This window comes from Penaeus vannamei, chromosome 10 (assembly GCF_042767895.1).
Source record: "Penaeus vannamei isolate JL-2024 chromosome 10, ASM4276789v1, whole genome shotgun sequence".
Taxonomy (NCBI): Eukaryota; Metazoa; Arthropoda; class Malacostraca; order Decapoda; family Penaeidae; genus Penaeus; species Penaeus vannamei.
Genome location: NC_091558.1, coordinates 41,166,009 through 41,186,818, shown reverse-complemented (window position 1 = coordinate 41,186,818; position 20,810 = coordinate 41,166,009). Strand labels below are relative to the sequence as shown.

The 20,810-nt window shown below is 39.7% G+C and overlaps 1 protein-coding gene across 7 annotated transcripts in view; it reads left to right on the top strand.

Annotated features, from left to right (window-relative positions):
• Positions 1–4,286: 4,286 nt before the first annotated feature.
• The window catches only part of alpha-Cat (catenin alpha), a 29,624-nt gene continuing 13,100 nt past the window's right edge, over positions 4,287–20,810 (top strand). The window contains exons 1-16 of one of the 7 annotated variants that reach the window (XM_070126683.1): positions 4,287–4,312; positions 7,359–7,883; positions 9,008–9,197; positions 10,235–10,398; positions 10,785–10,994; positions 12,126–12,302; positions 14,253–14,456; positions 15,045–15,160; positions 15,632–15,716; positions 15,974–16,144; positions 16,252–16,363; positions 16,552–16,752; positions 17,410–17,631; positions 18,008–18,257; positions 18,853–19,093; positions 19,830–19,946. In XM_070126683.1, coding sequence (XP_069982784.1) covers positions 7,749–7,883; positions 9,008–9,197; positions 10,235–10,398; positions 10,785–10,994; positions 12,126–12,302; positions 14,253–14,456; positions 15,045–15,160; positions 15,632–15,716; positions 15,974–16,144; positions 16,252–16,363; positions 16,552–16,752; positions 17,410–17,631; positions 18,008–18,257; positions 18,853–19,093; positions 19,830–19,946 — 2,595 coding nt within the window. In that variant the 5' untranslated portion in view covers positions 4,287–4,312; positions 7,359–7,748. Of the gene's footprint in view, positions 4,552–7,358; positions 7,884–9,007; positions 9,198–10,231; positions 10,399–10,784; positions 10,995–12,125; positions 12,303–14,252; positions 14,457–15,044; positions 15,161–15,631; positions 15,717–15,973; positions 16,145–16,251; positions 16,364–16,551; positions 16,753–17,409; positions 17,632–18,007; positions 18,258–18,852; positions 19,094–19,829; positions 19,947–20,810 lie in introns of all 7 variants that reach the window. The other 6 variants (XM_027376657.2, XM_027376659.2, XM_027376655.2 and 3 more) reach the window with 6 other exon arrangements.

Genomic DNA, 20,810 nt, shown 5'->3' with positions numbered 1-20,810 from the left:
GGTTTGCGTAAATGGAATTTAAAAGGGTATAAGGAGGGGGTAAAGGAGAGTAGGAAGGGGAGGGAAATGGAGGCGGGTGAGGAGAAGAATAGGAGGTTAAATAAAGTTGAGATAAGAATAAGTGAAAGGGAGGTACCTGAAGGAGAGCGAAAGATAGACAGAGGCGGAGACGAGACCAAAGAAAGGACAAGAGGAGACAAAGAAGTATAAAAGCGAGAGAGAGAGAGAGAGAGAGAGAGAGAGAGAGAGAGAGAGAGAGAGAGAGAGAGAGAGAGAGAGAGAGAGAGAGAGAGAGAGAGAGAGAGAGAGGAGAGAGAGAGAGAGAGTGTGTGTGTGTGTGTGTGTGAGAAGTATAAAAGCGAAAGAGAGAGAGGGGGGGGGGGCTGCAAGAAACGGCGAGGAAGAATATAAAAGGGAACGAGAAATATAAAAGCGAAAGAGAGAGTGAGAGGGGTGCAAGAAACGGTGAGAAAGTCCTTGCGCGTTTTCCCGAATCACACTGCACGTCCTGGCTTCCGACGGGCGACTTCCTCCTCCTCCTTTTCCCTCCTCCCTCCTCCCTCCTCCCTCCTTTTGTCCTCCTCCCTCCTCCCTCCTCCCTCCTTCCCCCTCCCCCCTCCCCCTTCCTCTCTCCTCCTCCTACCTCCGCCCTCCTCCCTCCTCCTCTTCCTCCTCCTCCTTCCTCCTCCCTCCTCCTCCCTCCTCCTCCCTCCTCCTCCTTCTTCCCTCCTCCTCCTCCCTCCTCCTCTTCCTCCTCCTCCGCTCTTATCGCCCGCGGCTCTTGGTCTCCCCCCCCCCCCTTCGAGTGATATGCCGTTCCTGGCCGGGCTCTTCGGATAGACCTGACAGGACGCGTCTGCATGGGGGGTGGAGGAAAGGGAAAGGGAAAGGGGCAAGGGGAGAGGAAGGGAAGAGAAGAGGGAGAGGGGAAGGAGCAAAGAGGGTAGGGGAAGATTGTAAGGGGAAAGGGAAAAGGAAAGGGGCGAGGAGGGTAGAGGGAAAAGGGGAGGGGAAGGGAAGAGGGAGATGGGAAAGGGGAAGAGGGAGGGAGGAGGGGTGAGGGAAAAGGGGGAAAAGGAAGGATAGGGGAGGGAAAGCAGGAAAGGAAGAGGGAATGGGGAAGGGTGAAAAGGGAAAGGAGGAGAGGGATGAGCAAGGGAAAAAGAGGATTGGGGGAGGGGGAGAGGGAGTTGAAAGAAAGACAGAGGAAGAGAAAGGGGGGGGTGGGAGAGAAGGCAAGGAGAAGAAAGAGTTGGAGGGGAATAGGGAGGAAGAACTGCAGGTGGGAGAAGGAAGAAGTTGGGGGAAGTGGACGGATAAAGGGAAAGAAGGGATGAGGTGGAGGGGAAGAAGTTGAATGGAGAGCACGAGAGAGACAGATAAACAGACAGACAGACAGACAGACAGACAGACAGACAGACAGACAGAGAAAGAGAAAGAGACAGAAAGGAGAAAGAGACAGAAAGGAGAAAGAGACAGAAAGGAGAAAGAGACAGAAAGGAGAAAGAGAAAGAAGGGAGAAAGAGAGAGAGAGAAATGGGGAAAAGTCCGTAATGATTTCCTGTCTGTCTCCTCTCCTCCTCTCTTTCTCTCTCGCCGCTCGGCCGTGGCGAGAACGGGTTGTTGAGGCTGTTTACCTCCCTTTTTAGTGCATTATTTTCCTGCCCAAAAAATAGATCTGAATATATCCTACTTAAAGACATTTTTTACCCCTTTCAAGAACTGAAGTAGGCGTTTAAGACGGTGGGAAATTGTTATATTTTTGGAGTCATTTTTTCGAGTAATAAGATTTAAGATTTCGAAAATGGCCTAGAAGAGGGCGGTTCTTTCGTGTTTTGAGAATCGCGACCATAAATCCAGGGCCAAGTGGTGCAGGGAAGAAAAATGACATATGGTTGGCTGGCTGCGTTTGTTGCGACGGGAGAACGACAAACGGTACACCTTCTCGGGGTTCTGTTAACGGTTTGGGAGAAGTCGGGGCGTATTCCATTGTCTTTTCGCTGTGATGGTGATGTTGTTATGATGCGATATGTTGCGATGTGATGTAGTTATGTGATGTGTTGTGATGTGATGATGCATTTGGTGTGTTTCGATGTGATATTATTGTGTGATATGTTGCAATGTGATGTAGACCTAATTATGTGATGTGTTGCGATGTTATATGTTGCAATGTGATGATGAAGACCTAATTATGCGATGTTCTGCGATGTGATATTATGTGATGATGTTATGCGATGTGATGATATTATGGTGTGACGTGTTGCTCTGTGATGTCAGTATGATGTGGTGTTTCGATGCCATACTGCAGATCAGTGGTATGTGGTCGTTGAGCGATTTGGTTTCGTATTGTCGCACTGTGTCGCTGCTGCTGCCGTCATCATTATTTTTGTCGTATTTATCGCCGATTTGATGGAGGCGAATGTACACCGCCCTCATTATCAATGCCGTAATTGAGATCGGCCGACAGGTGATATTGGGGAAGAGAGAGAAGAAAGGGAGGGAGGGAGGGAGGGAGGGGAAGGGGGTGGTATTGTGGGCCGCCGGATATGACTTCACGTACTAGCAATGCTGGAAGAGAGTGGTGAGGGAGGAGGAGGAGGAGGGAGTAGTAGGAGAGGAAGAAGAGGAGGAAAAAGATGAAGAGGAAGGAGGAAGAGGTTTGTTGGCTAATGAAAGAGGAAGGGAGAAGAGGAAGAAGAGGATTGGGTGTGGATGGGGTAAATTGACGAAGAAAGGAAAGAGGGGGTGGGGTGGAGGGGGGTGGGGGAGGGCGGGCGCAGGATGTTTGCATTGTTCCGTCAGATTGGTGACTTACCTTATTTATTCCGTTTTCTCTTTGTTATTCCTTTATTTCCATTCGTTTCCTTCGTTACTGCCTTCCTTTTCACATTTCCTCTACTTATTCACGCGATATGTGTGCGTTTGTTCAAGACACGTAATTTTTTGTGTGGAAACGAAGAAATGGGCTTGTTTAGGGGAACACATGCATTTTTGTTCACGAAACAGGAAGTCTGTGTTTCTTTGGGAGGATGTGAAAGTCGGAGAACAAGAGAGAGCGTGTGTTTGTATGTATGGTTATGATTGTGAATGGGTGCGCGCGTGTGTGTATGTGCGTATGTACTATGGGTGCGTGTACATAAGTGCTTGCATTGTGTATCTCACTTTCATGTCAGTCTATGTAAGTAGAATAGCGGATATATATCCTGGAGTTTTGTTTTTCATTATGCTTTATTGTATTTTTTTTATAACTAATTTGTACAAGAATTGTATTTATCTTAGCGGGATCCATGTACGCATTCATTTACACACTCCACATGCACACATGTGCACAGATATGGACATATTCACAGACATACACACACACATCCACAGACATGCACACACATCCATATGCGCACACATCCATATGCGCACACATCCATATGCGCACACATCCACATGCACACACATCCACATGTACGCACATCCACATATACACATCCACATGCACACATATGCACACATACATCAACACATATGTGCACACATGTATATCTGTACATATGTACACACACACACACACACACACACACACACACACACACACACACACACACACACACACACACACACACACACACACACACACACACACACACACATATTTGCACATACACATACTCATGCACATGCACATGTGCATGCACACACACACACACACACACACACACACACACACACACACACACACACACACACACACACACACACACACACACACACACACACACACACACACTTATTTACACATGCACATACTCACACACACGCACATGCGCATGCACACGCACACCCACCCACCCACCCACCTACACACACACACACACACACACACACACACACACACACACACACACACACACACCCACACACACACACACACACACACACACACACACACACGACACACACACACACACAAACACACACACACAAACACACACACACACACACACACAAACACACACACACACACACACACACACACACACACACACACACACACACACACACACACACACACACACACACACACACACACACACACACACACACACACACACACACACACACACACATTCTCGCTCATTCACTGGCACATTAAATTCAATTATTTTTCTTCCCCCTCTTGATCAGAAAAAAAGAAATGTATTCATTGTTTTTTCATGACATTTTTTAAAACTATATTATACTTGCATTCTTAGATAGAGTCTTTGTAACAGACAAACACTCTAACCCTGTTTTCCTCTCTGTTTCAGATCCACGTTCATAGGTAGCCCCCAGAACCATTCTACCTTCTCTCCACTTTGCGTAAGCCCTAAGTAGCACCGCCGGCCCAGCATTTCCGTGCGCCCCCCTCTCTGCAGCAAGGGCGGCCAAAAATAAATAAATAACAGAATGACCCTAGACCACTTTAACCCCGGGGGTCCCGTCATCCTCAAGTGGGACCCCAAAAACCTCGAGATTCGCACCATGTCGGTGGAGAAGACTCTCGAGCCGTTGGTCATTCAGGTGACGTCAGAGGTTGAGTTGTGGACCAAGACCCTGGATTTTGGCGAAACTGCAAGGGGAGGTGCTGATGGTTTCCAGGAAAAATGAGAAAGATGTAGAGAGAGGGAGATGTAGATGGATTTGGGAAGAGTGATGACAATGTTCATATTTTTTCTTTTTTCTTTTTTTTTTTTTTAGATCATGGACTCTGAGAACAGGAAACAAGTGTGATTTACGCATGTAATTCATTTTATTGTTTTTGAGTTTTATTTTGCAAATTAATAATAATAATAAAAAAAAAAAGAATGAATTTTCAAGAATGTTCTTTAGCAACTGAAATTATCATTACATTGGCTGTTGCAAAGCAGATTTGATATTAAAGGTTTGAAACAAGTCCATCAGCATTTTTTACTGCAGTTGTGATTCAGTGATGCTCAGAACATGCAAGAAAAGTTACTATCAATAAAGATGCATTAAGACAACTTCATAAGTGGAAGTTAAGTTTAGGAAAATAATTATGAATGGTGTAAATATTATATTATGCCAAAAGAAAGTGTATGCAAAAGTAGAAATGTAAAGCATTGATTCTTGATTTTGTAATGTATGATTTTCATATTGTTTTCATAGAAAGGAAGGTCGAAAGTAAGACCAGCAAACCAATATTTTTTTTCTTTTTCCAGTGATCGTAAGAAATGCAAAATGAGCCTTTTCCAGAGATATTCCTAGAGAGAATTTTTTAGTGGTGTACGTTTTGAATTTTTTGCAGCACCACCACCATAGAAAGTGGGTGAACCTTGGCTTTTCTTGTGTAGTGGAATTAGCGCTCGATTGAAGAGAGGAAATGGCCAATCTTTCGTTTAACTATCTTTTGTTATAGTCATTTTCCAAAGAATATCTTTTTTTTTATTTTGTCTCTTTTATGAGTGTTTTGGAATTTTGAGCCAAGCTCTGGAGACACCCCTACCCACCCCTCTGGGAAGAAGCTGGTTGCGTTGATTTTGGAACAGAAAAAGGAGGGAGCCGGAAAGAGAGGGAGAAAGAAAAAGAAATAACAATAACCCCTAAGAAGAAGAGGACTTGAGCCAAGAGATTTGGAAGACGTCGCCTCTCCCCCCTAACCCTTTTGCCACCCCTCCCCCCCCAGATCCAAAATGTTTTTCACAAGGAGGCGATTCTCTCTTTCTCCGTGCTGTAATGGTACTTGTGCACTGTGTGGCTCTTGTGTACGATGGTCAACTTGGATTTGTTTTGATATATAAAGAATACATATATATATATATATTCGTACCCCCCCCTTCTCCCGTGCCCCATCATTCCTCCTCCATATATATACCCTCCACTGTTTTCTCCCTCCCTAGACCCCCCTCTCCACTCAATGCCAAGACTTACAGATCTGACAGGAGATTCCGACACCATTGCTGTTGGCCGTGCACTTCTTGTAACTCCCCCTCCCCCCCACGCCCACCCATGTTGTGCCGTTAACTGGAAGGCCGTGTTTGGAAATAAATCAAACCCCCTCACTACCCCCTCACCTCTGGTCTCTCTCTTTTTGTTTTTCTTTTTTTGTGATTGCTGTTTCATCACTTAAACCGTTTTATAGATTACGATGACAGTTTACCTTTTGAAGGATGATTTGCATATGAAGAAGATCTCTGCATTTATTGTTATTATTATTATTATTTATTTTTTTTATTCATTCTCTATTCTCTCTCCTTCATAGTGTTTCAGTGTGTAAGTGAATGCATAAGCTTCTGAGTGAGTGTTGAGACTAGGTGACTTATTGAGAGTGAGTTAAGGACTGAGAGTGATAGGGGTGAGTGGAATGGAGTGAGTGAGTGAGATTCCATTACTGAGTGCGAGTGCATGTGTGCCTGAGAGTGAGAGAGAGAGGGGTGGGTGAAGTGAATGAGTGAATGAATTGTGAGAGTGAGTGGGAGTGAGTGAGTGAGTGAGTGAGTGGGGGTGAGTGAGTGAGTGCGTGCGTGTGGGTGAGTGAGTTAGTGAGTGAGTTAGTGAATGAGTTAGTGAGTGAGTGGGGGTAGGTGAGTGAGTGAGTTGGTGAGTGGGAATGAGTTAGTGAGTGGGAGTGAGGAGTGAATAGGAGTGAGTGAGTGAGTGAGTGAATGTGTGGGTGGGTGGGTGGGTGGGTGAGTGAGTGACTGAATGACTGACTGACTGACTGAGTGAGTGTGCTAGTAAGAGAGAGTAAAAGTAAAAGAGAGGAAAATAGATGTGTGGTCATGACAATGCTTTGCATATATTTTTTTTATAACTACTCTTTGCCCATTCTCCATCACAATTATATAAAAACCATTGAATTTACACTTACTAATCATTGAGAATGCATACTTGTTGCTCAGTCACTTTTCTTGCAATTGCATGCCTCTTGACTAAAGTAAAATATATATATTTTTCAATGTGTACTTCATAAACTGGTCCTGACCGGATGAATTACTTTTATATGTGGATTTCTACAGAAGTCCAAGTATTGGTAAGACTGCAAATCATTTGGCAGTGTTTGTATGGTACATTGCTTTTTCTAAAGTATTAGTTTGATTTGTTCAATTTTATGTTTGTTTGTTTATTATTTATAGAATTGGCTGAAGTTATTCATGAGTCAGTAAGTCATGAATACTTTTATTTTTATTATTTTTTTATGCGTGTAGTGTTTACATGTGTATGTATAAATATTTTTTTTCTCCAGTAAGTCTGGCTGTTTAAACTACCCCAGTTCTTTGAGCATCACGAGAGCCTAATCCAGGGCCCTGTCTGTCATGTCCTGTTGTTTTAATACCTTTATTTTTTTTCTTTCCCCTCCCTTTTCTTAGGTTTGATGTGCATGTAGTGTTGAGTAAAGCCAGGAGTGCATGGTAAAAAGTTTTTCTTTGTCGTTGGACTTAGTGCATGAACCCTCTAGTGAGCGATGAAGCCCTCTGTCTAAGCGGGACAGCTTAGTTTGAAATTTGAGAAAGAGAAAAATCAAAGAGAGGAAGTAAGGATTACAGAGAGAAAGAGATAAAAAATAAAAAAGTAAACAAATAAAAAAGTAAAAAGAACTCTGAAAGACTTTGCACAAATACAGATACACACAGTGTTTACAGCATCACGAGTCACTTGTGCGGACGAGGTGTCTCGATGCTTAAACGGCGTGCAGGATAAGGGAATTCACTAAAAAGCCTAAGGAATCCCCACCAGAGCAAGATCAGTACTTCGGCACCATGCCCGAGCAAAACTACCCCAGCATGCCACCGGGCACCGATAACGGCAGTGGCCTGGTGCTTCGATGGGACATTAAGAACCTTGAGATCAAGACCCGGTCAGTCGAAAAGACCCTAGAGCCCCTAGTCATACAGGTAATGAGTTTTACAGCTTGGGGGGGATTCACCACCACTACAGTGTGTTGTGTTGTGCTGAGTCTGTGGGGTTTCTCTCCATCCCTGTATATTATCTCAAGGGATGGCTTTTTCTCTCTCTGCGGTGGCTAACTTGTTCTTCCCTGCCGGTGGGTGTGCTTTGGAGAACCCTGTGTTTGATTTTTTTTTTTTTTTTTTTTTTTTTTATCTTTTATCTTGCCGTTAAATGTATAAAGTTGTATTGCAAAAATTTTCATGTTTACTTGAGTTGAATATAATGTTGACACAAATCATGTAATTGTTGTTCTTGTTAATGAGGTATGATTTTGAGATAATCATTGGATTGTAGGAATATTTTAAAGTCTATTAATGTTCATCTCATTTATATAGATAGCTGGTTCTTGTTTGTATTTGTCTGATAAATTTTTAAAAAGATATATGTATAGACTCAACTAAAAGGATTATATACAAAAATTACTTTGTACTTTATTGAAAACGACCACACCTTTGATTATATAGTGCTTTATTATTGTTTTACTACAGGTAATCAAATCAATGTAAAAAAAAAAAGTAATAGCTAGTTTATGAATAAAAGAAAAGCAATGTCTTTTAAGTGGATAGGAGAGAAATGGGCTTTTGAAGGTAGTACTAGAGTGGAAATATGATACTTTTTTTGTTCTTTTTATTATTATTTTTTTTTTATACGAGTTTTGGTTTGATTATAATATGCTTACTGTACAACTGTAGTTGGTTTGTAGTAAGTACATATGTAGATTGTTTTTCTTTGTTTTTGTATGTCCTTTTGCTTTCTTTAAAGATTAAATTTTTATTCTTTGGTTTTCTCCAGCATATTGTGATATTGTCAGTTTTTGAAAGTTTATTTTACACCTTGACCTACAGTTGAATAATAATTTTGTTGCAAATCTGTATTTCCTCCAGTTGAAGTTTCCAGTTCTTCTTTTCAGTTTCTTGTTTTTATGATTTATTATTTACCCTCAACTATAGCTTTGAACCTAGCCATTGATTTTACCCCTCAACCTTAACCCCACTCCAAAACTCCACTTATCACACCAAAGCTAACTTCACTCTGTCACTCATGCATACCTGTCCGTCCGTACCATTAGGTCACGACCCTTGTCAACACCAAAGGCCCCTCCAAGAAGAAGAAAGGGCGGAGCAAGCGTGCCCACGTGCTGGTTGCGGCAGTGGAGGCAGCCACGCGAAACTTCATTGAGCGTGGGGAAGAGATCGCCTATGAGAACCCTGACATCAAGGGCGAGATGCTGGGCGCTGTCGAGGAGGTTCGCAAGACAGGTAGGCGTTGAAGGTGCAGGCTGCATGGTGCGAGCATGGCCCAGGTCTCCAGGCCTTTGTGGGCAGTTCTCTAGTGTTTGTTATTTGTTATTTGAGTTTTTTCTCATGTATGCTGTTGGTTTGTTCTTGTGGTAATTTTTTTTTATTATATAGTCTTGTTTATTTATCTATTGATTGATTTGTTTGTTGAAGTTCTGTTTATGAGTATGTTTTGGTTTATTATTATTATTATTATTGTTATTTTCATGATTTTGTCATAAGTTAAGATTATTTTTTAGCCATTAGTGTTTTCCTTCAACTTTCAACTCATTCTTTTGCATTAACATTTGACCTAAACGTGTTGTTTTCATTCTTTTGCTCTTGTAGTCCAATAATAGAAGACATTTGAACTGCCCTTAAAATCCAAATTTTGACTATTTGTTCTCTTGAAACATGATATAAAGACCATTGTGTTTTAGTGGGAATGAATACTCTGATAATGTATCCAAATAAAAGACCTTTCATTTAGTGCTTTGTGTATAGAGAAAGTGTGTTAATTAAAAAGACATCCAGACTTGTTTTTTGACACCTTGTCCTGGGGTTTAATTGGTTTTAGATTTATGTAAGTGCAGGATCTCTTAAATTGGTAGAGGACCCAGTGTAATTTTGGTATTTTCCTGTCTTTTTTCTGTGTTAGTTGATCATCACATTTACTACAAATACAGTAGGATATTGAGAATGGCTTCATTAAAATATTAGTTCCTTTCTGGTTCATTTTTCCCGTGTATGTATGATTGTTTATAGATTCAGAATACAGTAGTTTGTTTATTTTAAAATTTGAGTGGTAATCCAAGTGTTTTATAAATAAGACTGAAAAGCACATTGCATTTTGTAGTTTTTATGTTTTTGTGTGCATAACCTATGCATGTGATTTTATTAAGTGGCCTCATTTGACATGGTTTTTAGTATAGCATAATTAGACAACATTACGACCAGGGCATCTAAAGTTCTTGAATTAAGAATGACTTTTTGGCCTTACTCCCTGCCTGCCCAAGGAGATACCATGTCGCGAGCTGCCCGGGAGTTTGCCGAAGACCCTTGTAGCAGTGTGAAGCGTGGCAACATGGTGCGGGCTGCTAGGAACCTCCTCTCGGCTGTCACACGCTTGCTCATCTTGGCTGATATGGTGGATGTCCACCGGCTCCTCAAGAGTTTACAAGTGGTGAGTTTTGTGAAATAGGTGTTGGGTTTGGTTTTTCATGTTCAGAAAATATTGAAGATTTTGAATAGGGTCTTTCTTGTGTCTTTATAAATGATTGTGTATGCATTTGCTTGGAAGTGAACAACATACAACACACACATTATAGTATACTATAGAAGAAAACTATAGAAGACTACATGCGGTGTCCCCCAAGCCATGTGTAGTCTTCTATAGTATACTATATCCGATATAGTATACTATACATATACTCACACACACATACAAACAAACACAACTCATACACACATACTTGAACATTTGCACACACACATACACACACACACATATACCCACACACACCCACAAATTGCCAATTATTCATCCATCATTTCCACTCTCCTTCTTAGGTGGAAGACGACTTAGAGAAGGTCAAAAATGCCTCCAGTCAATCAGAGCTGCTCGACAACTTCCGTCTGTTTGGCAAGAACACAAGCGACCTCATCAATCAGGCAGCAAAGCGGCAAAATGAGCTGAAGGACCCAAGGCTCCGTGACGACCTTGCCTCAGCACGTGCGGTGCTCAAGAAGAACTCCATGATGCTCCTAACAGCCTCTAAGGTAGGTGTTGGTGGAGGGGCTTTGTCAGCTGTATTGAGGAACATAGGAAAAATATCTGTCACCTCGTCATTCACTGTGATTGATGGTTTTGGTCTGTGTAACATTAGATGCCAGTCAGTGATTAAAGCTTGCATACTTTTTCTGATGTTTGTTGATACAGCTGTTGGTACTTGTCACATGATATATTCCCTAAAAGATTCGCTTAATCTTAAATCTCTTTTTGTGATTGTGCTGTGACTTGGTTGTTAGAATTATTGAATTTTAAGGGTTTCATTGTACAGTAGAGCCTGCCAGAATGAAATCTGATAAATATATAAAAGATTTGAGCTGAATTTTCAAAATTTTAAATGTCCATACATGTTGGTCATGTTTCAGCTCATATGTATATTCAGAGATAGGTTTTGTATAAACACTTTATGTTTATGCTCTTTTCCTATAGCGTTTTCCCCTGTATTCATCCTGTTGCAATATGCCTTTTGTATCATAACTTTTCTTGTACATAGTGTGGCTCAACTGTATTCTGAACTCAGGCTGTGGGTACCTCTGTGATCTTAGCCATTAGTTATATCACATGCTTCTGGCTGATGTTTTCTGAGCTGGCAGTCACACTGCTTTGAAGTTGAGAAGTATGGCTTTGTGCAGATTATGATTGCATTCTTCATTTTGCTGGCCAAAAAAGCTACAGTGAGAATAGATGGCAGATTAGTATATATATTTTTTTTACTTCATAGAATATATTTTACATTTTTTGTTTTTTGTTTGAATGTGATTTTGCTCCAAATCAGGTAAGAGTTAGCCAAGGCTAAGAGATGTTAAGCCAGTAGTATACAATATTGTACTCTGCAGGGAGCTATAAAATGGCCTAGCTGTTATCTTGAAATTGGCACTGAATCTTGTTGCTTGTACAAATTCCTTATTGTCTCTGCATAGCAATGAAACTGCAACTCATATTAAAAGTAAAAATAAATGAAAAAAATTATCTAAAATATATTAACAATTAGCAGCATAGCAGGTACACTGGCTTTGCACACAAGTTTAGGTGAGGGGAAAAAAAAGCCAAGCAAACAAACCTACTTTTAAGCCCACTCCAAGTCTTACGGCACACTCCAACCCCCCCAATCAACCTCACAGGCGTATGTGCGGCACCCAGAACTGGCAGCAGCGAAGGCCAACCGTGACTTTGTGTTCAAGCAAGTGTGCGAGGCAGTGAACACCATCAGTGACGTAGCCCAGGGTAAGGCCACGGGGGCGGGCCAAATGCCCTACGAAGGCCCGGGAGAGCTGGCTTCGGCCCTTGATGACTTTGATGTGAGTATCGCAGGAGTTCCTGGTGGACATTGGATCATTGCACTTTATTTTTCGTTTATTTGCATGGAGAATATATATATATACATCTTTTTTTTCATTGATATTAATATGTTGATATTAATATGTTGTTGATGATATATTGTGATTAAACATTTTAGAGCATTGCTGATAAGTGATATATGATAAGATGGTAAAAAAATAAAATTGCTACTCTCTTTACTCATATCTCTTAGTATGTGAGAATGATAGTGAGTGTGTGAGTGTGTGAGTGTGTGAGTGTGTGAGTGTGTGAGTGTGTGAGTGAGAGTGAGAGTGAGTGTGAGTGAGAGTGAGAGTGAGAGTGAGAGTGAGAGTGAGTGAGTGAGTGAGTGAGTGAGTGAGTGAGTGAGTGAGTGAGTGAGTGAGTGAGTGAGTGAGTGAGTGAGTGAGTGAGTGAGTGAGTGAGTGAGTGAGTGTGTGTGTGTGTGTGTGTGTGTGTGTGTGTGTGTGTGTGTGTGTGTGTGTGAGAGAGAGTGTGTGAGAGAGTGTGTGAGTGCATGTGTGCATGTGTATGTGTATGTGTATGTGTGTGTGTGTGTGTGTGTGTGTGTGTGTGTGTGTGTGTGAGTGCGTGTGTGTATGTGTATGTGTATGTGTGTATGTGTGTGTGTGCGTGGCTGTGGTGATGTATGTGTCTCTAAATGTCCATATCTGGGTATATTTGTTTTGAATATTGACTTTCTTTGTGGCTCAGTTCAGACTAGTATTCATTTATTAAGTGTAAGTCATGTTTCCTTATTTCTCACTTTCACTATGAGGCAAAGAGGACTTTGTGTTCTATTAACTCAACCTATCAGTAACAAGTACTATTCTAGAATTATGTGATGCCCTTGTATTGCAATGTTGTCAAAAGGGAAATTGAATTATGGACATCTAGATAAGCAGATTGATAGAAATGCATTAACATAGTTTAACCCAGTGCTGACGGGTAAATATGTTTGGCAAGTGGACGTAAGAACAGGATTCTTGGCGCCATCGTCAATTTCCCCTGTTTGCGCCTGGCTCAATCAGTAGTTTGCGAGCAGCATTTGGCACCTCAAAGCTTTTATTTTGCTATTTTTTATAAAGATATTATAATTTTGAAGGTTTACCTTCATTATAGGTGCCATTTCCTAAAATCTTTACCATATAAATGAAGCCGCTACTATCAGAGAAAAACAAACTCCGTCTGACAAGCCATAGGCGTGGGAATGGGCATGATACGATGCCATCCGTTTTTCGATCCACAACAGCCATAGCATGCGCGTACATGCCACCTGTTGGCTACAGGTTAAGTAAACATTAACATGATTTGGCTCTTACTCTCCAATTTCTCAAGAAACGTTGATTTGTAAGCCAGTGATATACAATACAGAGTCGTATTTATGAATCTCTTTTTGGACTAGTTTATGCTTCGAGTACTTGTATACATGGATTGTCTACCAAGGTATCTTGTTATTGTTTTTTTTTTTTTTTTTTTTTTTTAATTTTTATACAGGGATGGCTTTCACAGGGACTAAGTCATCATTATTGATCTTATTATTGTGGGTAACATTATCATGTTAGTAATGATATTACCAACGATATTGTAAAAGCTTAAATTAACAGTAATAGAAAAAAAATATATATTGAGGAATGGGATAAATAGCTTATGTCAGGTAAGCCTAATGATTGACTCCATGGGTGACTAAGCATTTGTGGAGCCATCTATTTGTTTCAAAAAGTTGTGTTGGCTAATGCATTTTAGAGTCATGTACTCTACTTCATTTTCCATATAACAGATCATCAACACAGGAATAGGTCCTTACCCTAACATGCCAATATATAGATCTTTTCCTGCTGCTGGGGAATACCATTTAATTTTGGGTGCCTTGACCCCATTTTCTGTCTTGTCCCATTCTAACAGATCCTCTCCCCCTCATCCCCCAACAGGAACGCATCAACATGGACCCACTGACCTACAACGAAGTGCGAACCCGTCCTTCCCTCGAGGAGCGTTTAGAGTCCATCATCAGTGGGGCAGCGCTCATGGCAGACTCATTCTGCACAAGGGACGACAGGAGGCTCAAGATTGTCGAGGAATGCAACGCTGTGAGACAGGCTCTGCAGGACCTTCTGACAGAATATATGGATAATGTGAGTATAGGGTTGCACTGGTGATTTCAAGATGTTTTATGTCTCCCACCCTAGGTGTTGGTAAGTTATCTGCTGTTTAATGGCTCCCACAGCATTGTCTTTGGATTCTGAGAATGCATTACCTTCTGCTTTTTAATCTCTCACTGTTAATTGACTTTTGTTGTAGTTCTGGTATGGTTAGTTTTTCTTCTGAGCATTTTAGATATCTTGCAATTGTGATAAGATATGAGATAGGGATTTTTGCCTTTTTGGTGTTTTAATGGATTGATTACTCCTTTGTGATACAGATGAAATTAATTTTTGTTTGAAATTTACTACCTTTTTGGTATAAATGTTTCAGCCATGTTCATATATTTACAATATATGATATAACAAGAACATTTTAAAGACAAATACAAGATTTCCAAAAATATTTCCCAATCAGTATTGTATTTGGAGATCAGGTATGGGAAAACAAACACAGCCATAATAAAAAAGAAGTCAGTTCATGTGAATGTTTTTCAACTTCACATATGTATCAACTTTTTATTTACCAGAGAAATGAGTTGAGCACATTTCAGATCTTACATTATACCTCCCCTCCTTCAGATGGGACGCAAGCAACCCTCGGAAAATCTGGACAAGGCAATTGATCACATGTATCGCAAGACCAAGGACCTCAGACGTCAACTGCGTAAAGCTGTAGTTGATCACGTTTCAGATAGGTTGGTATTTTTTTGGTATTTACTTTTATCCTTGATATTGATTTTCTTTTAATTTTGATTGGTGAGTGTCAAAGTGGATAGTAGATGTGAATATCAGGTTTTATCACGAATTGGTCAGACTTTTTTTTTTTCTTGTCATTAGAAAACTGGTGTGATGTGGATTACTTGAGATGTACTTTTTAAAAAAGTATATGAGAGTCATAGTTAGTCAATTTGTCTTTTATATTTGTATATTTTGTACCTCTGAATGTTCATGTCTGTAACTAAAAGTTAGCTGTCAGTTTGGTATATGTTTATTTAGTGATAATGCAATTTTTATTTGATTCTCAGGTCTAGTATATAATTTTTTTATTGTTTTTTTTTTACTTGTACATTACAGTATATCACCTAAGTTTTATTTAACTTAGATAGCTGTGTGTACCGAGGAACTTGTCAGTTTGTGTGTCTGAATAACTTGCTTTTGAATTTCAGTTTCTTAGAGACAAATGTACCACTGCTAGTTTTAGTTGAAGCTGCAAGGAATGGCAACGAGAAGGAAGTGGAGGAGTACGCACAGGTGAGTGGATAGCAGACCTCTTGTGGGGCTGAATACTGGAAAACGGGGATTGACGGACTAACGGACTGTTGATGAAAATGGATGAATGCAAATATATTTATCATGTCTCAGTGTTAATGCTTAAATATGTGGATATCAGAGTACTGTATTAGTATATTTGTAATTTGATAAGCTTGAATTGTACTCTTCTGCATTCACTTATTTCCTGAAATTTATCTATACTATACATTAATCTTTCATTCTCTCTTGTCTTTTAGGTCTTTACTGAACATGCAAACAAATTGGTGGAAGTTGCAAACTTGGCCTGCACCATGTCCAACAATGAGGATGGTGTGAAGATGGTGCGCTATGGTGCAGCGCAGATAGAACACCTCTGCCCTCAGGTCATCAATGCTGCGCGTATTCTGGCGGCACGGCCCAAATCCAAGGTAGGTTTCTTGTGAATATGAGGAATTTCTTCAAGAAATTGTGAAAGAAGTAAATGCTCTTTGTCGGTGATATTTTTATTTACTGTTTGGTATTATCTCCTTGGTAGGTTGCTCAGGAGAACATGGATGCCTTCAAGGATGCCTGGGAGAACCAAGTGCGCATCCTTACAGAGTCTGTGGATGACATCACAACCATTGATGACTTCCTCGCTGTTTCAGGTAAGTGTCTTTTTGTGACTAGTATTACTGTGTAATACTTTTATTAGGTGGAGATGTAAGTTTTTGGTATTACCCATGATTTAGTGCAAATGAAGTTTTCCTGAATTGTGTCTCTGAAAGTCTGGGATTTATATATGCATATATATTAAAAAAAGGAAGTATTATCATTCTTGCATAAACCTTTACAGAGAGTCACATCTTAGAGGATGTGAAGACATGCGTACGAGCCATCAACGAAGGTGATCCTGACACTCTAGACCGTATTGCTGGTGCTATTCGAGGCCGGTCTGCCCGTGTGTGCCATGTGGTTGCAGCGGAAATGGATAACTATGAGCCTTGCATGTACACTGACCGAGTTTTGGAGGCAGTGAAGGTTTTGAGAGACCAGGGTAAGTCCATAGATTAGATTGATGTTATATGAGAGGTGGTATTAAGTGTTTAATAAATTTTCTGATTGTTATTGTGAGTGCTTAGGTTTCTTCTACAAAAAAGGTTGTTTTGTATTTATAAAGTCTTTTGCTTATTCATTATCATTGTTTTCCGTCTTGTGCCACTGGAGCGAGATACAAGATTGGCACATTCTATTGCAAAAATAATAAGAAATGAATTTTATAAAGTGAATATCATTCTTACAAGTTCTACTTATCATTATTTCCTTAACCCAGTGGCAGTAAGAAAAAGGAAAGGCTAAATGGGCCATAATGCATATTGTTTTCCCATTTGTGCCTGTCTCGTAAGGCTTTCAACCACCACTTTTATCACATAATTGTCCTTAGCTGGTATTTATTAGCAAATGTTAAAAAAGGCTTTTGGTACCTGTAGCCGATTATGGTACCAGAAAAATGATACTGCCACTTTAAAAAAAAAGACAAGCGGATGGCAAGGGCTATGTCATTACTCTGTCCAGTTCTGTCATGACGTGATAAGATACCATCTGTGATCAATGGGTTTAATATCTTAATTCTCATTATTCATTTGTTTATTCTGATTGCTTTCTTTTTTTGGCACTTATTATATTACCTCTGACCTTACAAATTATTTTTCAGTGCTGCCAAACTTTGCCCAGAGAGTGGACGTGGCAGTTGAAGTCCTAAGCAGCACACCAGGCAAAGAGGTGGATGAGAATGAGTTCATTGATGCCTCGCACTTGGTGTACGATGGTGTGCGAGAGATCCGCATGGCTGTGCTGATGAATAAGGCAGATGACGAGTTAGATCCGGATGATGTGCTGATGGATGAGTACCATACTTTGGAGATCAGGAGCAAGTGTGAGTATTATGTTTTTTAATTAGAGGTGGCATTGTGCATCTATATGTTTTTTTATATATATTTTACTCTTGCAATTATTGGTTTTATTGAGCATTGGTATAGTATTCCTACATTTTATTTGTAATATGTCTAGATGATATATATTAGTAATATATCTTTATTACTATGTTTATGAAAATTTATAAACTACAGAAAATTATTATGGAGCTTTACACCTACATCAAATCAGTTCTGTAATTCAGTCGGCTTCACCTCTTAAAAAAAAAAAAAAATTGTATTGGTAGTATAAAGAACTTTTCAGTTCTGATGCAGTTTGATTGCTAAGAGTTTGTTTAGTCAGTTAATTAAATTCTAAATGGTCTCAATCCAATCTAGCGAGTGCACACACTGTGGACACAACCATCGATGAGTACCCAGGTGTAAGTGGCATCACGACAGCCAGAGACGCCATGAGGAACCTTAGTGAGGAGGACAAGGACAAGATTGCCCAACAGGTGGAGAACTTCAGGTTGGAGAAGGTCAAGTTCGACCAGGAGGTAGCCAAGTGGGACGACACAGGCAACGACATCATTGTCCTGGCCAAGCACATGTGCATGATTATGATGGAGATGACAGATTTTACCAGGTAGGTTTGAGGAATGGGAGTTTTGGATGAGATATGATTGATTGTCATTGTGTTCTGAGGCAGTACTGGTTATTAGAGGACTTTAAAATCATCCCCCCTCCTGTTGTATTATTATTTATTTGAATAAGTGGTTGATTTACACAGTATATGAGATGCACTTTGTATATTGTTGGGAGGAACTTAGATTATATATATCTATATCTATCTATCTATCTGTCTGTCTATCTGTCTATATATATATAGGTAGATAGATAGATAGATAGATCATTAGATATATATATATATATTATATATTATATATTATATATATACACATATATATATATATATATATATATATATATATATATATATATATATATTTATTTATTTATTTATTTATTTATTTATTTATTTTTATTATTTTTATTTTTTTTTAATTTTTTTTTTAATTATTATAATTTTTTTATTATTTTTTTTTACTTTTACTTTTACTCTTACTTTTACTTTTACTTTTCATAATGCAAGTCATTAAAGGCTGGTATCAAATATCGAAAACTTTCTTTACAAAGTGATCATTTGATGCAAATAAATTCTCTGTTTTCTTGCACCACAGGGGTCGAGGGCCACTCAAGACCACCATGGATGTGATCAATGCTGCGAAGAAGATTTCAGAGGCAGGCACAAAGTTGGACAAGCTCTCCCGGCAAATTGCTGACCAGTGCCCCGAGTCGCGCACCAAGGATGACATGTTGGCATACCTTGACCGCATTGCCCTTTACTGTCACCAGCTCAACATCACCTCCAAGGTCAAGGCTGATGTGCAGAACATCTCCGGAGAGCTGATTGTGTCTGGGGTACGTATAAAATGAGAAGAGTGAGCAGTGAGGGTATGAATGGGTATTAAATAATGGACATTGAAGTGATCATTAACCCCAAGTGGCCGGGCATGGCATGTACGTACGTGCCATTGTCCATTGTGTGTGTTGAAGTTAGTAATTGTTTTTACATATAGATGGCTCCACAAGTATTGTCACCAATGTGCAAACTACCTGTCTAACCTGTTTATCCCTTTCATTGAAATTTGATATTTTCTCATTTTCAATATTGCTGTTAGTAATGTCAGTAACAATATAGTAATTATAATGTTTATAACAAACATAACAATGTCAATATTGATAGCAATAGTAAAAAAAAGCTTTTATCCCGCTTTTTCAAGGAGAAGAGAGGTCACAAGATCTAATTGACTCCTTTGTGGCTAAGCATTGACAGAGCCATCTATGTGTAGAAACATTTAACCAAATATTGCCAAAGGGAACACACTATTTTTCCGTCGTCATTGTGTTAACCCACTCATGCCGGGTACATTTTGTAGCCAAAATAAAAAAATTCCGGGCGGCTACAAAATTGGGGGGCGGAGCTTCCCCTGAGTCTGTCCGCCTGCCGGCCACGCGCCACTGCTGCGTCGGAGCACAGCCCCGATACAACGTCACACTGGCGGGACGCCCGGCAATGTTTATTTCTTCGGGTGTTTTTCCATAGAATATGTTTTAAGCATTTCATGTTTTAAGTCTCTTATACTTCCACCTGCAGCTGGACTCAGCCACCTCCCTCATCCAAGCAGCGAAGAACCTCATGAATGCCGTGGTCCTTACTGTCAAATGCTCCTATGTGGCCTCCACCAAATACCCACGTCAGGGAACCATCGCAGTAAGTATCAGTTTGGCCTTTAAAATGATACATTCTCCCCCACATTACTATTTTATTTTTGTTTTAATTTTAGGGGACTTTGTGTGTATTTTTTATATACATTTTTATTATTCACCTATCGATTTGAATATTTACCTTCACAAAGAGAAATTTTAAAAAGAAGAAAAAAAGGAACCATTCCTAATGGGAGAGAAAGAAAAGACAAAAAAGAAAAATAGTTACATAACATATGAACTTTCCTTGACAGCCTACCCACCCTGTGAGTATAAAATATGTCTGTATTCCTTATCTCAGATTTTTTCGTTTTTTTTCATTTGATATTCAGTTTTGTTTTTTGGTAATGTATGGAAGCATCAACACAACCAAAGTAAAAAGTGTTGTGATTTGACTTAGACACTTTGGCTTGGTGGGTCCCTAATTTTGAATGTTTTTGTTTATTTATTTGTTTTTGATTTGTCAACATCCAAAGCTTAAGAGATATATTCTTATTTAATTGGAGTGGCTGCAGCTACCATTGCTATGACAGTTAGAGAAGTTATTATTATTAGTGATAGTATTATTATGATTTTTATTTTATTGATAGTGTTACTGAGAATTAGTTTTGCAAGTCTGTGGCTGGTTGTGCAAAATGGGCCAGAAAAGAATGAATAGAAGCAAGGAAAACTAGCATTTAGGATCAGTGTTTGAAACCTTTGTTATAATCACTAACTAATTATCATATAAGTTATCATGGGTTCTTGTGGCAGATAGGTTGACGAAAATTAAATGGTGATATTTTACAAGTCTGTTTCTTTGTGTTTGCATTACATTGATTGAGATATATCAAATTAGACCAATTTAGCAAGATGCAGCAACACTGTCTTT